Source organism: Blennius ocellaris (assembly GCF_963422515.1).
Source record: "Blennius ocellaris genome assembly, chromosome: 20".
Taxonomy (NCBI): domain Eukaryota; kingdom Metazoa; phylum Chordata; class Actinopteri; order Blenniiformes; family Blenniidae; genus Blennius; species Blennius ocellaris.
The window spans coordinates 23,614,172-23,634,204 of record NC_137669.1 but is presented as its reverse complement, the minus strand read 5'-3'; the positions used below and the strand labels follow the sequence as shown (position 1 = coordinate 23,634,204).

Genomic DNA, 20,033 nt, shown 5'->3' with positions numbered 1-20,033 from the left:
TTTCATTGTTGTTTCAGCAAAAACAACTGAACAAAACAGCATTTTGTAATGGATTCTGAGCTCTGCGGCGGCACTTGAACGCAAGACGGGGCTGCTTGCGTGATGACGTCATCGCTGTGCGCCCCGTCGCGGAGCGGCTTGTCTTTTTATTCATTGATATTTTCAAATAACCCTTCAAAACGTGGACTTTGTCCAGCTTCATTTCACTGGACGAGGCCGCGGATTAAACGATGTTTCGTCCCGCAACGACGAGAAGTGATTTGATCCGCCTCAGAGGCTCGGAACACGGGAGTTTATTCGCCGTTTTGCTGGAGCTCAGTTTCACTCGCATTCGGCTGTTTTCTAACCTTTAATCTCAGGTTTTGGAAGTAAATCTCGTTAATCCGAGGAGTGTTTAGTCCTCCTTTTTGGTTTTTCCTAAATAAAAGCGAAAGCTGCATAGATTTCAGGAAATATTTCAGAATAAAAGTTGGCTTCCGGTTGGTTTTCACATTAAGAGCAGCTCTCTGACGTCACCCAGAGAAGTGCCGAACTGTGTCATTAAAGTGTCTTTAACGTCTCCCTGCAGACGTCACATGTTCCTTCGCAGGATAGGCTCCTCCCCCTCGGGCTCCTCCCCCCCCCCCCCCTATCACCATGGGGGGGGGCGGGGAAGGAGCGTGGGGGCTGTTCCTGATGGAGGCGCAGCGCCGGAGCAGGGAGCCCCCCCACAAACGGAGGAGGAGCACGGAGGAGAAGGAGCAGCAGCAAAGGGGCGGGGCTTCAGCAAAGACCCCCGGACCCGGGTCAATGGAGGGGGGGCCTCAGGGGCGCCGCGATGCAGGGGCGTGGACAGGGCGGGGCCCCCAGCCCAGCAGCCTGAGGCAAGTGGGCGGAGCTAACACGCCACACAGCAAGTGGGCGGAGCCAACTGGCCCCACAGCAGCCAGGGACAAGTGGGCGGAGCTAATTGGCCCCATATCAACCAGGGACAAGTGGGCGGAGCCAACTGGCCCCACATCAACCAGGGACAAATGGGCGGAGCTAATACGCCATCCAGCAGCCAGGGGCAAGTGGGCGGAGCCAATGAGGCATTCACCAACAGTGGAATGGTGGGCGGAGCTAACAGGCCCCCCCCCCCAAATTGTTAGAAAATAGATCAAATGATGAAACAAATGTGTTCTTTCCCGTGACGCCTCTGGAATCAGTGTTTGATGTGTTTTGGTTGATTTCCATGGAAACGGGGACGACGCAACTTGTCGGAAACGATCCGTCTCCATGGAAACGGGGACGACGCAACTTGTCGGAAACGATCCGTCTCCATGGAAACGGGGACGACGCAACTTGTCGGAAACGATCCGTCTCCATGGAAACGGGGACGACGCAACTTGTCGGAAACGATCCGTCTCCATGGAAACGGGGACGACGCAACTTGTCGGAAACGATCCGTCTCCATGGAAACGGGGACGACTCAAGCCTCGGCATTCTCACCTGTGTCTCTGCCTCGTCTCTTGTCCTCACACTGGAAGGAAGTCAGTGGCCGCAGATTTTATTGTGGAGGTTTGCAGAAGAGATTAACGACCTGTTTTGTGACTTCCTGTGACGTAAAGCTGCTCTGAGACGACTGAACCAGAGACGACGGAGGAGGAATCGTCCGCCGCTGCTCCGGAAACATCGAAGCATCAAAACAAAATGTTGCCGCGAGAGAAAATGAGCTTTTTTGATTTGATATTTTTAATGAATATAAACGTGTTGCTGTGAGAAAACGATGTCGTCAATCGTCTCCTGACGACGTTTCGTTTCGTCTGGTTGTGCCAAGCTGAGAATAAAAGCTGATTTGAAGGAAGCCGACTTCACTCTTCTTTTATTGTGAAACGATGCAGTTCATCCTCAGTGACCCAGTACGGTGATTTACAGACGTCCCTGAACGCCTCACAATAGAATGACGTCATTCCCTCTCAGTCACGTGTCACCGTAATACCAATCCAACTTGGTAGTTTTATTTTGACAGTCACCGTAATACCAATCCAACTTGGTAGTTTTATTTTGACAGTCGCCGTAATAACAATCCAACGTGGTAGTTTTATTTTGACAGTCACCGTAATAACAATCCAACTTGGTAGTTTTATTTTGACAGTCACTATAATAACAATCCAACTTGGTAGTTTTATTTTGACAGTCGCCGTAATAACAATCCAACGTGGTAGTTTTATTTTGACAGTCACCGTAATAACAATCCAACGTGGTAGTTTTATTTTGACAGTCGCCGTAATAACAATCCAACGTGGTAGTTTTATTTTGACAGTCGCCGTAATAACAATCCAACGTGATAGTTTTATTTTGACAGTCGCCGTAATAACAATCCAACGTGGTAGTTTTATTTTGACAGTCACCGTAATAACAATCCAACTTGGTAGTTTTATTTTGACAGTCGCCGTAATAACAATCCAATTTGGTAGTTTTATTTTGACAGTCACCGTAATAACAATCCAACTTGGTAGTTTTATTTTGACAGCCACTATAATAACAATCCAACTTGGTAGTTTTATTTTGACAGTCACTATAATAACAATCCAACTTGGTAGTTTTATTTTGACAGTCGCCGTAATAACAATCCAACGTGGTAGTTTTATTTTGACAGTCACCGTAATAACAATCCAACGTGGTAGTTTTATTTTGACAGTCACCGTAATAACAATCCAACGTGGTAGTTTTATTTTGACAGTCGCCGTAATAACAATCCAACGTGGTAGTTTTATTTTGACAGTCGCCGTAATAACAATCCAACGTGATAGTTTTATTTTGACAGTCGCCGTAATAACAATCCAACGTGGTAGTTTTATTTTGACAGTCACCGTAATAACAATCCAACTTGGTAGTTTTATTTTGACAGTCGCCGTAATAACAATCCAATTTGGTAGTTTTATTTTGACAGTCACCGTAATAACAATCCAACTTGGTAGTTTTATTTTGACAGCCACTGTAATAACAATCCAACTTGGTAGTTTTATTTTGACAGTCACTATAATAACAATCCAACTTGGTAGTTTTATTTTGACAGTCGCCGTAATAACAATCCAACGTGGTAGTTTTATTTTGACAGTCACCGTAATAACAATCCAACGTGGTAGTTTTATTTTGACAGTCGCCGTAATAACAATCCAACGTGGTACTTTTATTTTGACAGTCGCCGTAATAACAATCCAACGTGATAGTTTTATTTTGACAGTCGCCGTAATAACAATCCAACGTGGTAGTTTTATTTTGACAGTCACCGTAATAACAATCCAACTTGGTAGTTTTATTTTGACAGTCGCCGTAATAACAATCCAATTTGGTAGTTTTATTTTGACAGTCACCGTAATAACAATCCAACTTGGTAGTTTTATTTTGACAGCCACTATAATAACAATCCAACTTGGTAGTTTTATTTTGACAGTCACTATAATAACAATCCAACTTGGTAGTTTTATTTTGACAGTCGCCGTAATAACAATCCAACGTGGTAGTTTTATTTTGACAGTCGCCGTAATAACAATCCAATTTGGTAGTTTTATTTTGACAGTCGCCGTAATAACAATCCAACGTGGTAGTTTTATTTTGACAGTCACCATAATACCAATCCAACTTGGTAGTTTTATTTTGACAGTCGCCGTAATAACAATCCAACGTGGTAGTTTTATTTTGACAGTCACCATAATACCAATCCAACTTGGTAGTTTTATTTTGACAGTCGCCGTAATAACAATCCAACGTGGTAGTTTTATTTTGACAGTCACCATAATACCAATCCAACTTGGTAGTTTTATTTTGACAGTCGCCGTAATAACAATCCAACGTGGTAGTTTTATTTTGACAGTCACTATAATAACAATCCAACGTGGTAGTTTTATTTTGACAGTCGCCGTAATAACAATCCAACGTGGTAGTTTCACTCTGGTTCCAGGGAACTTGTCCTGGTTTGGCAGCTTGTTGCTCGGAGCTGCTGGCTTTGTGTTCAGCTTCCTGTCTGGACTGAGCAGTGACCTCAGAGATCAAAGTGTGGACCCTCAGCTGAGGTCTCTGGGAGGAAACCTCCTGGCACAGGGTTCGGGTTAGGGTTAGGACCTGGGAGTTCCAGTGCTCAGTGAAGTTGTGTCCACACGGTGTGGACACTGGATCAGTGAACACGTCCAGACAGACGGAGGACAGGAAGTGATCTGGACTGGCAGCAGACATCTTCACACCCTGACCACAAAACACCACAGTTGATTGAAACATTAATACATCATTGTGGTTCTTTGGCCTTTTTGTAGTGGATTACTAGAACTGATGCCGAAACCAACATTTCATCTTATAAAAGAAAATTCCCTCCAGGATAAATCATTTAAAGTAACGATACATAACATAACATAACATAACATAACATAACATAACATAACATAACATAACATAACATAACATAACATAATGCATACAACATAACGTAATGTAACATAACATAACGATACGTAACATAGCATAACGTAACGTAACATAACATAACATAACGATACGTAACATAACGTAACATAACATAACAACATAAGGATACATAACGTAACGTAACATAACAACATAACGATACATAACATAACGATACGTAACGTAACGATACGTAACGTAACATAACGTAACGTAACATAATGTAACATAACGTAACGTAACGTAACATAACGTAACGTAACATAACAACATAACGATACATAACATAACGATACGTAACGTAACGATACGTAACGTAACATAACGTAACGTAACATAATGTAACATAACGTAACGTAACGTAACATAACGTAACGTAACATAACGTAAAGTAACGATCCGTAACGTAGCACAACGTAACATCGTAACATTTATTTTGTAGCAGAATGTTTCATTAAAATTGCCTTTATGTTGAAATCATCATTTCCAGAAGCTGCTTGATCCTGGTGACTCTTGTTATTTAAGTCAGTCAGAGGTCATCAACAGGGTGGAGGAGGTGACGGTGTTAATTTGTTGGTGTTCTTTACGTAAGGGTTAGGGTTGAACAATGTGCCGACATCGTCAGATAATTGCCTGCTGGAGGAGATCAAAGTGTTCTGGTGTTAATCGAGAGGCGAGTCGTGACTCACGAGTCATTATTCTAAATACTGAAGCTCCAACGTGTCATTACCATAAATACTCTCCGCCCGGCAACAAAACACCTGCACTGCTTTAAAATAGGAAACGGATGATTCCAGTGGTTGAAAACCACAAAGTACCACTTTTAACGCAATTGTCAGAATCAGACGAGACCGAATGTATAAGAATATGTGATAATGGCCGTCAGGCGAGGAATTCTGGTTTTAATGGGACATAAATAAATAGTTCTACTGAAATCACTTCAGTTCAATACGACAAACACTGAAATCACTTCATATGTCAATATTCTAGAGCAAGTTTTAAAAAAAACATGATTGAGCCTTAATGTTTTAATCAATTCACTTCTTTTTATTTAAAATATCAAGCAAGTTGTTATTAATCAAATTCCTTTGATTTGATCAGATGGGAAGTCAGTTAAAATCTCTTTCATCTCCTTTCTAATGTCCTTTCAGGCCACGATGAGACGACTAGACGACATTTAGACGACGTTTCCAGTGAAAATCCAACTATTGAGTTTCAGAGAAGCTCCGTATTTACAGGAAGGCAGAAGTTGTGTTTCCCGTTTCCATGGAGACGGACTCCGAGTGTTTTCAAGAAAATTCCACATTCAGCGACTCTGAGCTTCTTTCTCATGTAAACAGACACACGATCTGCAAAAAGTCAAAGAGATGAAAGGAAATAAAAAAACAAGGTAAAGAAATGGAAAAAAAGAGAAAGATGAAGAAAAGAAATGGAAAAAAGAAAAATGGAAACAAACTGAATAAAGAAAGAGGAAATGTAAATAATTATGATAATTAACACATTATCAGTAAAGACATACGTTATTTCAGATAATTAACATATTATCGGCTCCGTGTTATCAGCTCTATGTTATCAGCTCTGTGTTATCAGCTCTATGTTATCAGCTCTTTGTTATCGGCTCCGTGTTCTCGGCTCTGTGTTATCAGCTCTGTGTTATTAGCTCTATGTTATCAGCTCTATGTTATCAGCTCTATGTTATCGGCTCTGTGTCATCGGCTCTGTGTTATCGGCTCTGTGTTATCGGCTCTGTGTTATCAGCTCTGTGTTATCAGCTCTGTGTTATCGGCTCTATGTTATCGGCTCTGTGTTATCGGCTCTGTGTTATCGGCTCTGTGTTATCAGCTCTATGTTATCGGCTCTGTGTTCTCAGCTCTGTGTTATCAGCTCTATGTTATCGGCTCTGTGTTCTCAGCCCTGTGTAATCGGCTCTGTGTTATCAGCTCTATGTTATCGGCTCTGTGTTATCAGCTCTGTGTTATCGGCTCTGTGTTATCAGCTCTATGTTATCGGCTCTGTGTTATCGGCTCCATGTTATCGACTCCGTGTTATCGGCTCTGTGTTATCAGCTCTGTGTTATCAGCTCTATGTTATCGGCTCTGTGTTCTCAGCCCTGTGTTATCGGCTCTGTGTGATCAGCTCTATGTTATCGGCTCTGTGTTATCAGCTCTGTGTTATCGGCTCTGTGTGATCAGCTCTATGTTATCGGCTCTGTGTTATCGGCTCCATGTTATCGGCTCTGTGTTATCGGCTCTGTGTTTTCAGCTCTGTGTTATCAGCTCTGTGTTATCGGCTCTGTGTTATCGGCTCCATGTTATCAGCTCTATGTTATCGGCTCTGTGTTATCAGCTCTGTGTTATCGGCTTTGTGTTATCAGCTCTGTGTTATCAGCTCTATGTTATCGGCTCCATGTTATCGGCTCTGTGTTATCGGCTCCATGTTATCGGCTCTGTGTTATCGGCTCTGTGTTTTCAGCTCAGTGTTATCAGCTCTGTGTTATCAGCTCTGTGTTATCGGCTCCATGTTATCGGCTCCGTGTTATTGGCTCCATGTTTTCGGCTCCATGTTATCGGCTCTGTGTTTTCAGCTCTGTGTTATCAGGTCCATGTTACCGACTCTGTGTTATCGGCTCTGTGTTATAGGCTCCATGTTTTCGGCTCCATGTTATCGGCTCTGTGTTATCAGCTCTGTGTTATCGGCTTTGTGTTATCAGGTCCATGTTACCGACTCTGTGTTATTGGCTCCATGTTATCGGCTGCAGACTACGTGGGTGGGATCTGGTGACACCATCAGCTCATCACTTCCTCAAACGGTTTCATGATGGAACAAGGGCGGCCATTACTAGTTAGTTAGTGAGTAGTTAATTAGCGGGCGTGTCTTTGTGAAGTCGAGTGACTGTTGGTTAAATTGTTGCGGTCGATTGGAAACATCCATTGTTGACGACAACAAAACGATTCATTGGAATCTTGGGCTGGGAAACACTTAATGATGGTCGCCGAGCAGGTGTGGCGAGGTGAGTGGACACGGAGACAGTGGACGGGGAGTGTCCCCGCAGCGATGGGGACAAATGGAATCACACCCAATAATTTACTCTCATGCGTTTGCTTTTTATTGTTTTTTTTTGTTTTTTTGAAATCACAGGACTGTATATAAAGTGGAACGTCTCCGGTAGAACGGAAAACGAGAACTCGTCAGAATGAAGCTGCTACTTTTCTCTGCTCTGCTTTGGACGATCGCCAGGACGGGTACGTCTTCTGATTTATACGTCTTCTGTTTTATACGTCTTCTGATTTATACGTCTTCTGATTTATACGTCTTCTGATTTATACGTCTTCTGATTTATACGTCTTCTGATTTATACGTCTTCTGATTTATACGTTTTCTGTTTTATACGTCTTCTGATTTATACGTCTTCTGATTTATACGTCTTCTGTTTTATACGTCTTCTGATTTATACGTCTTCTGTTTTATACGTCTTCAGATTTATACGTTTTCTGATTTATACGTCTTCTGATTTATACGTTTTCTGATTTATACGTTTTCTGATTTATACGTTTTCTGATTTATACGTCTTCTGATTTATACAAAGACAAATGTGGACTAGATTGTTGTTTTTAGCACACATGTATAGTTCAATACAGAAAAAATGCATTATTGTCATATTCTGATTATTAAAAGGATTAAAAGAAAAGGAAAAAGAAAAATGGGGAGAAAAAAAAGAAAATTGCTCGTTCAGTGAAAAAACTTCTGAAACCGAGAGGAAAAGTTTTATAAAGTTTGATAAGTGGATGTTTGAGGAGCAACAGATTTAATGTTTGATCACCTTCATGTGTTCATCACCTTCATGTGTTCATCACCTTCCTGTGTTCATCACCTTCATGTGTTCATCACCTTCCTGTGTTCATCACCTTCATGTGTTCATCACCTTCCTGTGTTCATCACCTTCCTGTGTTCATCACCTTCATGTGTTCATCACCTTCCTGTGTTCATCACCTTCATGTGTTCATCACCTTCCTGTGTTCATCACCTTCCTGTGTTCATCACCTTCATGTGTTCACATCCTGACGCTGACCCAGGAAACGAACCTGGACGTGTTTATGAGTGTAAACGTCCCCTGACTTTGTCCTCATGTGTCTCACACTTTGTCCTCATGTGTCTCAGGTGAATCCGTGTGGTGTCGCCGCTGCACCGACAGAAACGATCCCTGGTGTTTGAGGCCCATTAACCAGAGGTGTGACCAGAACCAGCTGTGCCTCACCGCCTCCATCAGAGGTGAACTGACTCTTCTACTACTGTCACTCTTTCATCCATCATTCAGGTTTGACTTGGTGAACCGATGGTTTGACTTGGTGAACTGATGGTTTGACTTAATGAATCGGTAGTTTGACTTGGTGAACTGATGGTTTGACTTAATGAATCGGTAGTTTGACTTGGTGAACTGATGGTTTGACTTGGTGAATCGATGGTTTGACTTGGTGAATCGATGGTTTGACTTGGTGAACTGATGGTTTGACTTGGTGAATCGATGGTTTGACTTGGTGACCTGATGAGAGCCTCCTGAGACCCACTGACCTTCCTGTGTCTTGTGTTGCTTAGAATCGTCTCTCGGGTTCGAAGGCCTGCGGATCTACAAGAGTTGTGCCGATCCCACGTTGTGTCCGACCGTCGGCTCTCACAACTTCTCAGCCAACCTGGGAGGTTTACAGGTTTCTGCCTCGGTGACGTGCTGCGACAGCGACGAGTGCAACGCCCAGACCCTGCCTGGTGAGAAACGGCCTGGACTGGATAAAGACACGTTGTTTGTTTGTTTGCTTTGGTTTGCTTTGAGACTGAAACGCTTGTGGCTCTTTGTTTTCTCAGTTCCTGATGTTGAGCCTCTGAACAAGCTGCAGTGCCGGGGCTGCCACCCCAGTACGGCCAAGTGTGCCTGTAGGGTCCACTGTCAGGGAGACCAGACCGTCTGCTTCAAGACCAAAGGTCAGTCCCAACACATCTGGTCAGTCCCAACACATCTGGTCAGTCTCAACATATCTGGTCAGTCTCAACATATCTGGTCAGGCTCAACACATCTGGTCAGTCTCAACACATCTGCTCAGTCTCAACACATCTGCTCAGTCCCAACACATCTGGTCAGTCTCAACACATCTGCTCAGTCCCAACACATCTGGTCAGTCTCAACACATCTGCTCAGTCTCAACACATCTGCTCAGTCCCAACACATCTGCTCAGTCCCAACACATCTGGTCAGTCTCAACACATCTGGTCAGTCTCAACATATCTGCTCAGTCTCAACATACTTAGTATCAGCAGGTAGCTAAAGGTCAGTATCGGTACTAAGTATCAGCAGGTCAGTACTGGTATCGGTACTAAGTATCAGCAGGTCAGTACTGGTATCGGTACTAAGTATCAGCAGGTCAGTACTGGTATCGGTACTAAGTATCAGCGAGTCAGTCCTGGTATCGGTACTAAGTATCAGCGAGTCAGTACTGGTATCGGTACTAAGTATCAGCGAGTCAGTACTGGTATCGGTACTAAGTATCAGCAAGTCAGTACTGGTATCGGTACTAAGTATCAGCAAGTCAGTACTGGTATCGGTTGGTTGACTTGAAGCCTTTGATCTCTGACAGTGGGTCAGGTGGTCTTGGGAGGCTGTGGATCTCCAGGACTGTGTGAGAACGCCGAGCGGCTCAACAAGCTTCCCTTCTTCGAATACACCGGGCAAGGTCTCGGAAACCCCACCTGCCTGAATGCTACGACCAAGGTGGTGCTGCCCGGTCCCACGCCGACACTGGACCCGTCATGTAAGATCAGACTGGTCCAGATCAACCTGTTAACTATCAGCAGTTCAGGACGGCCACATCTCAAGTGTTTGTGTTTGTTCTTTCAATCGACAGCTCTTCATTGCGAGACCTGTGCTGATCCCAGTGACCCTCTGTGTAAACATCTGGAAACTACCACCTGTCCCACAGGATCCATGTGCGTCACATCCACCACCACAGGTACCCCCCCCTCCCCTCCGGTGTCACGTCCACCAGTGGTGTCCTCACCTTGTCCAACATGTTCAGAATGGTGGGATTAGAGGTCCTCTGTGTCTTTGTCCTGGTTCAGACCCGTCGCCCGGGAAACAACCGATTCGAATCTTCAAGGGTTGCGCCTCGTCCTCCAAATGTCCGGCCGCAGGCTCCAGGACGTTCTCCCTCAACATGGGCTTCTTGCAGATCCGGACAACCGTCAAATGCTGCGACCAGAACAAGTGCAATGCGGAGACGGTCCCTGGTAAAGGCCTCAAGCACTTCTCTCGACACTCTGGCGACGTTCGGTCCGGCTGTTCCTTTAAATGTGACCGTTTCGTGTTGCAGCTCCCGACTTGGGACGACCAAACCAACTCCGGTGTCACTTCTGTCTCCCCGGTACTGAGATCTGCTCGGTGGTCCTGCCGTGCCGCGGAGCGGAGGACCGGTGCTTCAACGCAACACGTGAGTCTTAGAACCAAACCGTTTGAGTTGATCGCTGATTATTTGGATCCACCAACGAGTTCCACGTTCTCAATCCGCACGTCTGTCTCCAACAGTGACGACCAAAGCTGGAACTTCTCCAATTCTTGGCTGCGCGACGGCCAACGTGTGTGAATTAGCAAAGAAACACGGGCGAATATCGTACATGGGAGACGAGCACGGCTCCGTCAGCCACGCAAACTGCTGTGGAACTGATTGGTGCAACATTTACAATCCTACTGTCGCCTCCACAACTACACCCACTACACCAACTACACCAACTTCAACTACACTAACTACACCCACTACACCAACTTCAACTTCAACTACACCAGCTTCAACTACACCAACTTCAACTTCAACTACACTGACTTCAACTTCAACTACACCAACTTCAACTACACCAACTTCAACTACACCAACTTCAACTTCAACTACACCAACTTCAACTACACCAACTTCAACTTCAACTACACCAACTTCAACTTCAACTACACCAACTTCAACTACACCGACTTCAACTACACCAACTTCAACTCCACTAACTTCAACTTCAACTACACCAACTTCAACTACACCAACTTCAACTTCAACTACACCAACTTCAACTACACCGACTTCAACTACACCAACTTCAACTCCACTAACTTCAACTTCAACTACACCGACTTCAACTTCAACTACACCGACTTCAACTACACTGACTTCAACTTCAACTCCACCAACTTCAACTTCAACTACACCAACTCCAACTACACTGACTTCAACTTCAACTCCACCAACTTCAACTTCAACTACACCAACTTCAACTACACCGACTTCAACTCCACCAATTTCAACTTCAACTACACCAACTTCAACTTCAACTACACCGACTTCAACTCCACCAACTTCAACTTCAACTACACCAACTTCAACTCCACCGACTTCAACTTCAACTCCACCAACTTCAACTTCAACTACACCAACTTCAACTTCAGCTACACCGACTTCAACTACACCAACTTCAACTACACCAACTTCAACTACAGAAACTTCAACTCCACCAACTTCAACTTCAACTACACCAACTTCAACTACAGAAACTTCAACTCCACCAACTTCAACTTCAACTACACCAACTTCAACTTCAGCTACACCGACTATAACTTCAACTACACCAACTTCAACTTCAACTACACCAACTTCAACTTCAGCTACACCGACTTCAACTACACCAACTTCAACTACAGAAACTTCAACTCCACCAACTTCAACTTCAACTACACCAACTACAACCACACCAACTCCACCAACTTCAACTTCAACTACAGCAACTTCAACTCCACCAACTCCACCAACTACAACTACTACACCTGGAGGAGGTAAGTCGCTGCTTTTTGCCCGTCAATAAAAACGACACATCAGATCATCTTGTTCACCACCTGGTTACGAGGACATGGTGTTGTCCAATCAGCATCCACCATGTTGGTGACCTCACAGAGAGAGGAGTTCCTGTGGGCGTTGTCCAATCAGGTTGAGGTCTGGTTTAGAGGGGCTGGTTTAGAGGGGCTGGTTTAGAGGGACTGGTTTAGAGGGTCAGGTTTAGAGGGTCAGGTTTAGAGGGTCAGGTTTAGAGGGGCTGGTTTAGAGGGGCTGGTTTAGAGGGACTGGTTTAGAGGGGCTGGTTTAGAGGGACTGGTTTAGAGGGGCTGGTTTAGAGGGACTGGTTTAGAGGGGCTGGTTTAGAGGGGCTGGTTTAGAGGGGCTGGTTTAGAGGGACTGGTTTAGAGGGGCTGGTTTAGAGGGGCTGGTTTAGAGGGGCTGGTTTAGAGGGGCGGACCCTGGACACTATCTTGTACCTGGAAGATCAGAAACTGCAGTTTATGAATGAAACCAAGTGAAGAAAAGGGAAAAGACTCGTCTTCGGTCTGGTGGAGTCCTACCGCCGTCCTTGTTTGACCGTGACTCTCTGTCTCTTCCAGAACGGAAGTGTTTCCAATGCAAAGACGTTTCAGACCCCCGCTGCAGAGACGTCGTGGTTGTCTCCTGTCCGTCAGGGACCATGTGTTTGACGACTTTGGTTCAGGGTAATTCCTCCACCCTCATCACTTCCCATTGAGAACTTGGTGCTCCGGAGGCGTGCCTCCCTCCCAGGAACATGAATAAGTGTGTTTGTATTGTTTAGACACGTCCCACAGACGTCCAGACCGGATCTCCAGGGGCTGCGCTCCGTTCCACAAGTGTCCGGTCCCGGGCTTCAGGACCTACTCCTTCAACGTGGCGATTTCACAGACCACCGCATTCGCCAAGTGCTGCGACACGGATCACTGCAACAGTGGCGTGCTCCCCGGTGAGTGCACCGGACCGGGTTCTGTGTTTGAGACCGGAGCTCCGATCGGTTCTCGTCCCCCGTCTTCTCCTTTGATCCTTTGATCCGACTCACACTCGACCTCGTTCTTGTCTTCCAGTGGTCCCTCCTCCACCCGTCAACAGTCTGAGGTGCCACTTCTGCCCCCCCGGGGCCCCTCACTGTTCCGCGGTGGTAAAGTGTCAAGGACACGAGGACAAATGCTTCAGCGCCAAGGGTGAGTCTCGATCTGAAGAACCACGGCCGTTCTGTCGTTTCCAGTCCAAACTGGGATTCTTCCCCTGGAGACGTTGATGAAAACACAAAGTCACTCGTCCCCGTCCATGTTTGTCTCCAACAGTGACGACAAGTGCTGGAACTTCACCGTTTCTCGGCTGTACGACGGCCAACGTGTGTGAATTAGCAACGAACTACGGAGCACTACCGTTCCTGGGATCGCCTGACAACTCCGTCACTGGAGCAAAGTGTTGCAACACTGATTTATGTAACGTTCACCAACCTACTGTCACCATGACAACGACTACGACGGCTCCAACCACATCAACTACACCAATGTCAACTACAACTACAACCACACCAACGACACCAATGTCAACTACAACTACAACCACACCAACTACAACCACACCAACTACACCAATTTCAACTACAACTACAACCACACCAACGACACCAATGTCAACTACAACTACAACCACACCAACGACACCAATGTCAACTACAACTACAACCACACCAACTACACCAATGTCAACTACAACCACACCAACTACACCAATGTCAACTACAACCACACCAACTACACCAACTTCAACTTCAACTACACCAACTTCAACTTCAACTACACCAACTACAACCACACCAACTCCACCGACTTCAACTTCAACTACACCAACTTCAACTTCAACTACACTGACTTCAACTTCAACTACACCAACTTCAACTTCAACTACACCAACTTCAACTCCACCAACTTCAACTTCAACTACAGAAACTTCACTTCCACCGACTTCAACTTCAACTACACCAACTACAACCACACCAACTCCACCAACTTCAACTTCAACTACAGAAACTTCAACTCCACCAACTCCACCAACTACAACTACTACACCTGGAGGAGGTAAGTCGCTGCTTTTTGCCCGTCAATAAAAACGACACATCAGATCATCTTGTTCACCACCTGGTTACGAGGACATGGTGTTGTCCAATCAGCATCCACCATGTTGGTGACCTCACAGAGAGAGGAGTTCCTGTGGGCGTTGTCCAATCAGGTTGAGGTCTGGTTTAGAGGGACTGGTTTAGAGGGACTGGTTTAGAGGGTCAGGTTTAGAGGGACTGGTTTAGAGGGGCTGGTTTAGAGGGGCTGGTTTAGAGGGACTGGTTTAGAGGGACTGGTTTAGAGGGACTGGTTTAGAGGGGCTGGTTTAGAGGGGCTGGTTTAGAGGGACTGGTTTAGAGGGGCTGGTTTAGAGGGACTGGTTTAGAGGGGCTGGTTTAGAGGGACTGGTTTAGAGGGACTGGTTTAGAGGGGCTGGTTTAGAGGGGCTGGTTTAGAGGGACTGGTTTAGAGGGACTGGTTTAGAGGGGCTGGTTTAGAGGGACTGGTTTAGAGGGACTGGTTTAGAGGGACTGGTTTAGAGGGGCTGGTTTAGAGGGACTGGTTTAGAGGGGCTGGTTTAGAGGGGCTGGTTTAGAGGGACTGGTTTAGAGGGGCTGGTTTAGAGGGGCTGGTTTAGAGGGGCGGACCCTGGACACTATCTTGCACCTGGAAGATCAGAAACTGCAGTTTATGAATGAAACCAAGTGAAGAAAAGGGAAAAGACTCGTCTTTGGTCTGGTGGAGTCCTACCGCTGTCCTTGTTTGACCGTGACTCTCTGTCTCTTCCAGAACGGAAGTGTTTCCAATGCAAAGACGTTTCAGACCCCCGCTGCAGAGACGTCGTGGTTGTCTCCTGTCCGTCAGGGACCATGTGTGTGACGTCTTTGGTTCAGGGTAATTCCTCCACCCTCATCACTTCCCATTGAGAACTTGGTGCTCCGGAGGCGTGCCTCCCTCCCAGGAACATGAATAAGTGTGTTTGTATTGTTTAGACACGTCCCACAGACGTCCAGACCGGATCTTCAGGGGCTGCGCTCCGTTCCACAAGTGTCCGGTCCCGGGCTTCAGGACCTACTCCTTCAACGTGGCGATTTCACAGACCACCGCATTCGCCAAGTGCTGCGACACGGATCACTGCAACAGTGGCGTGCTCCCCGGTGAGTGCACCGGACCGGGTTCTGTGTTTGAGACCGGAGCTCCGATCGGTTCTCGTCCCCCGTCTTCTCCTTTGATCCTTTGATCCGACTCACACTCGACCTCGTTCTTGTCTTCCAGTGGTCCCTCCTCCACCCGTCAACAGTCTGAGGTGCCACTTCTGCCCCCCCGGGGCCCCTCACTGTTCCGTGGTGGTAAAGTGTCAAGGACACGAGGACAGATGCTTCAGCGCCAAGGGTGAGTCTCGATCTGAAGAACCACGGCCGTTCTGTCGTTTCCAGTCCAAACTGGGATTCTTCCCCTGGAGACGTTGATGAAAACACAAAGTCACTCGTCCCCGTCCATGTTTGTCTCCAACAGTGACGACAAGTGCTGGAACTTCACCGTTTCTCGGCTGTACGACGGCCAACGTGTGTGAATTAGCAACGAACTACGGAGCACTGCCGTTCCTGGGATCGCCTGACAACTCCGTCACTGGAGCAAAGTGTTGCAACACTGATTTATGTAACGTTCACCAACCTACTGTCACCATGACAACGACTACGACGGCTCCAACCACATCAACTACACCAATGTCAACTACAACTACAACCACACCAACGACACCAATGTCAACTACAACTACAACCACACCAACTACAACCACACCAACTACACCAATGTCAACTACAACTACAACCACACCAACGACACCAATGTCAACTACAACTACAACCACACCAACTACACCAATGTCAACTACAACTACAACCACACCAACGACACCAATGTCAACTACAACTACAACCACACCAACTACACCAATGTCAACTACAACCACACCAACGACACCAATGTCAACTACAACTACAACCACACCAACGACACCAATGTCAACTACAACTACAACCACACCAACGACACCAATGTCAACTACAACTACAACCACACCAACTACACCAATGTCAACTACAACCACACCAACGACACCAATGTCAACTACAACTACAACCACACCAACGACACCAATGTCAACTACAACTACAACCACACCAACGACACCAATGTCAACTACAACTACAACCACACCAACGACACCAATGTCAACTACAACTACAACCACACCAACCACACCAATGTCAACTACAACTACAACCATACCAACGACACCAATGTCAACTACAACTACAACCACACCAACTACACCAATGTCAACTACAACTACAACCACACCAACGACACCAATGTCAACTACAACTACAACCACACCAACTACACCAATGTCAACTACAACCACACCAACGACACCAATGTCAACTACAACTACAACCACACCAACGACACCAATGTCAACTACAACTACAACCACACCAACGACACCAATGTCAACTACAACTACAACCACACCAACTACACCAATGTCAACTACAACCACACCAACGACACCAATGTCAACTACAACTACAACCACACCAACGACACCAATGTCAACTACAACTACAACCACACCAACGACACCAATGTCAACTACAACTACAACCACACCAACGACACCAATGTCAACTACAACTACAACCACACCAACGACACCAATGTCAACTACAACTACAACCACACCAACGACACCAATGTCAACTACAACTACAACCACACCAACGACACCAATGTCAACTACAACCACACCAACTACACCAATGTCAACTACAACCACACCAACTACACCAATGTCAACTACAACTACAACCACACCAACTACACCAATGCCAACTACGACTACAACCACACCAATGTCAACTACAACTACAACCACACCAACTACACCAATGTCAACTACAACTACAACCACACCAATGTCAACTACAACTACAACCACACCAACGACACCAATGTCAACTACAACTACAACCACACCAGTGTCAACTACAACTACAACCACACCAACGACACCAATTTCAACTACAACTACAACCACACCAATGTCAACTACAACTACAACCACACCAGTGTCAACTACAACTACAACCACACCAACGACACCAATTTCAACTACAACTACAACCACACCAACGACACCAATGTCAACTACAACTACAACCACACCAACTACACCAATGTCAACTACAACTACAACCACACCAACTACACCAATGTCAACTACAACTACAACCACACCAACTACACAAATGCCAACTACGATTACAACCACACCAATGTCAACTACAACTATAACCACACCAACTACACCAATGTCAACTACAACTACAACCACACCAATGTCAACTACAACTACAACCACACCAACTACACCAATGTCAACTACAACTACAACCACACCAGTGTCAACTACAACTACACCAACTACAACCACACCAACAACAACCATATCAACTACACCAACTACAACCACACCAAGTACATCAACTCAAGGCCATACTTACACAACAACTCCAACAACCACACCAACTACACCAACTACAACCTCACCAATTACATCAATGTCAACTACACCAACTACAACCATATCAAGTACATCAACTCAAGGCCATACTTACACAACCACACTCCACCCAACATTAGTGTGTCCAGTACTGACTTGCCCAACAAAGACTTGCCCGGTACGACCGGCTCCTCCACCCAAACAGTTGCTGCGACGCCTCCAGTCGTTGCTCAGTCGACTGCGGCAGCTGCTGCAGCGCCTCCACAACCTGCTGCAGCGCCTGCAGAACCTCCTGCAGAACCTGCTGGACAAGATGAACATGCAGTCGCTGGGGAGGCGCCTGCAGAACATCGTGAGGCGACTGCAGAACTTCGTGGAACGTTTCCAACGGCAGCTTGATCAAATCCAGGAGGTGGTGAAGAAACTGCAGAAACCAGGGCGTCAGTGTCGCTGCTGGTGAACGACTCCACCTTCCCTCTGCTTCTTCTACCATATTTATACCTTTGATCTTCTACCATATTTATGCCTTTGAATCAATAATTTAATGATGTACTTCTGATTTCTCTTTGATCTCTGTTCATTTTAAACGCCTGTGACGGGAACTTTGTTCTTCATGGCTCAATAAATCGATCCTTCATTGCAAACGATGTTTTTATCGACTTTTCACTTCGCCTGCATCCGAGGGCTGAATCCTCCTTTCAACTCATAAATCAAAGAGAATGTCCACGAGGGTTGCCAGACCTGACTGTTTTCAGCCTAAACATCAAACCACCTCAATTAAAATCATCACATGTAGGAATCATGGTAAAACCTCAAAATATTCCATGTGTAATAAAGAAAAACACGCCACCAGTCACCATCCTCTAATAATCGGCGGGTCATTTCCCAAGAGATCTGATTGGTCAGGAGGCGGAGCTCCGACCTCATATCCAGAACATAACCTGCTCCGGAGCAGGGTAATGACAGTCAGTTACCAGGTTACCAGTTAACCTGGAGAGAAGTGAACCAGTTAACCCTTGACGTGACGTCAAGACGAAGATGAAGAGAAACATTCCATCAAAGGAATTCCAGAGATGAATCGAAATTAGGTTTAATTTGAAAAATCTTTTCAAAGACTTTATTTTTCAAATAAAAAAAACTTTCAGTCACATTTTATTTTTCTCAAATGAACAAACGTTTTGTTTTTAGATCCACAAACACGACGGCTTCAATCAACAACAGGCGAACAAACGTCAACAAATCAACACAGCCGCGGAAATAAATAAATAAATAAATAAATATTAGAAAATAAAATAATCTGATTGGACGGCTGACTCTGGGATGACATCATGATGGGCGGGGCTTGAGGGGAGAGACTCTGATTGGACGGTGCTGTCAGTTCTTAGAGCGCCGGTGTGTACTCGCCTACATCAAGAGTAACTACTCGCCTACGTCAAGAGTAACTACTCCCATACGTCAAGAGTAACTACTCCCATACGTCAAGAGTAACTACTCCCATACGTCAAGAGTAACTACTCCCATACGTCAAGAGTAACTACTCCCATACGTCAGGAGTAACTACTCGCCTACATCAAGAGTAACTACTCCCATACGTCAGGAGTAACTACTCGCCTACATCAAGAGTAACTACTCGCATACGTCAGGAGTAACTACTCGCCTACATCAAGAGTAACTACTCCCATACGTCAGGAGTAACTACTCCCATACGTCAGGAGTAACTACTCACCTACGTCAAGAGTAACTACTCCCATACGTCAGGAGTAACTACTCCCATACGTCAGGAGTAACTACTCGCCTACGTCAGGAGTAACTACTCCCATACGTCAGGAGTAACTACTCCCATACGTCAGGAGTAACTACTCCCATACGTCAAGAGTAACTACTCCCATACGTCAAGAGTAACTACTCCCATACGTCAGGAGTAACTACTCGCCTACGTCAGGAGTAACTACTCGCCTACGTCAAGAGTAACTACTCCCGTACGTCAAGAGTAACTACTCCCATACGTCAGGAGTAACTACTCCCATACGTCAAGAGTAACTACTCCCATACGTCAGGAGTAACTACTCGCCTACGTCAGGAGTAACTACTCGCCTA

The 20,033-nt window shown here is 45.6% G+C and overlaps 1 protein-coding gene across 1 annotated transcript; it reads left to right on the top strand.

Moving 5' to 3' along the window:
* Positions 1-14,041: 14,041 nt before the first annotated feature.
* Positions 14,042-16,025, top strand: LOC308145022 (uncharacterized protein). The gene is made up of 5 exons (XM_080516343.1): positions 14,042-14,386; positions 15,155-15,259; positions 15,358-15,522; positions 15,641-15,757; positions 15,881-16,025. Exons 2-5 carry the CDS (start codon positions 15,171-15,173, stop codon positions 15,936-15,938), a joined length of 429 nt encoding a protein of 142 aa, XP_080372469.1. The 5' UTR covers positions 14,042-14,386; positions 15,155-15,170; the 3' UTR covers positions 15,939-16,025.
* The last annotated feature ends 4,008 nt before the right edge of the window (positions 16,026-20,033 follow it).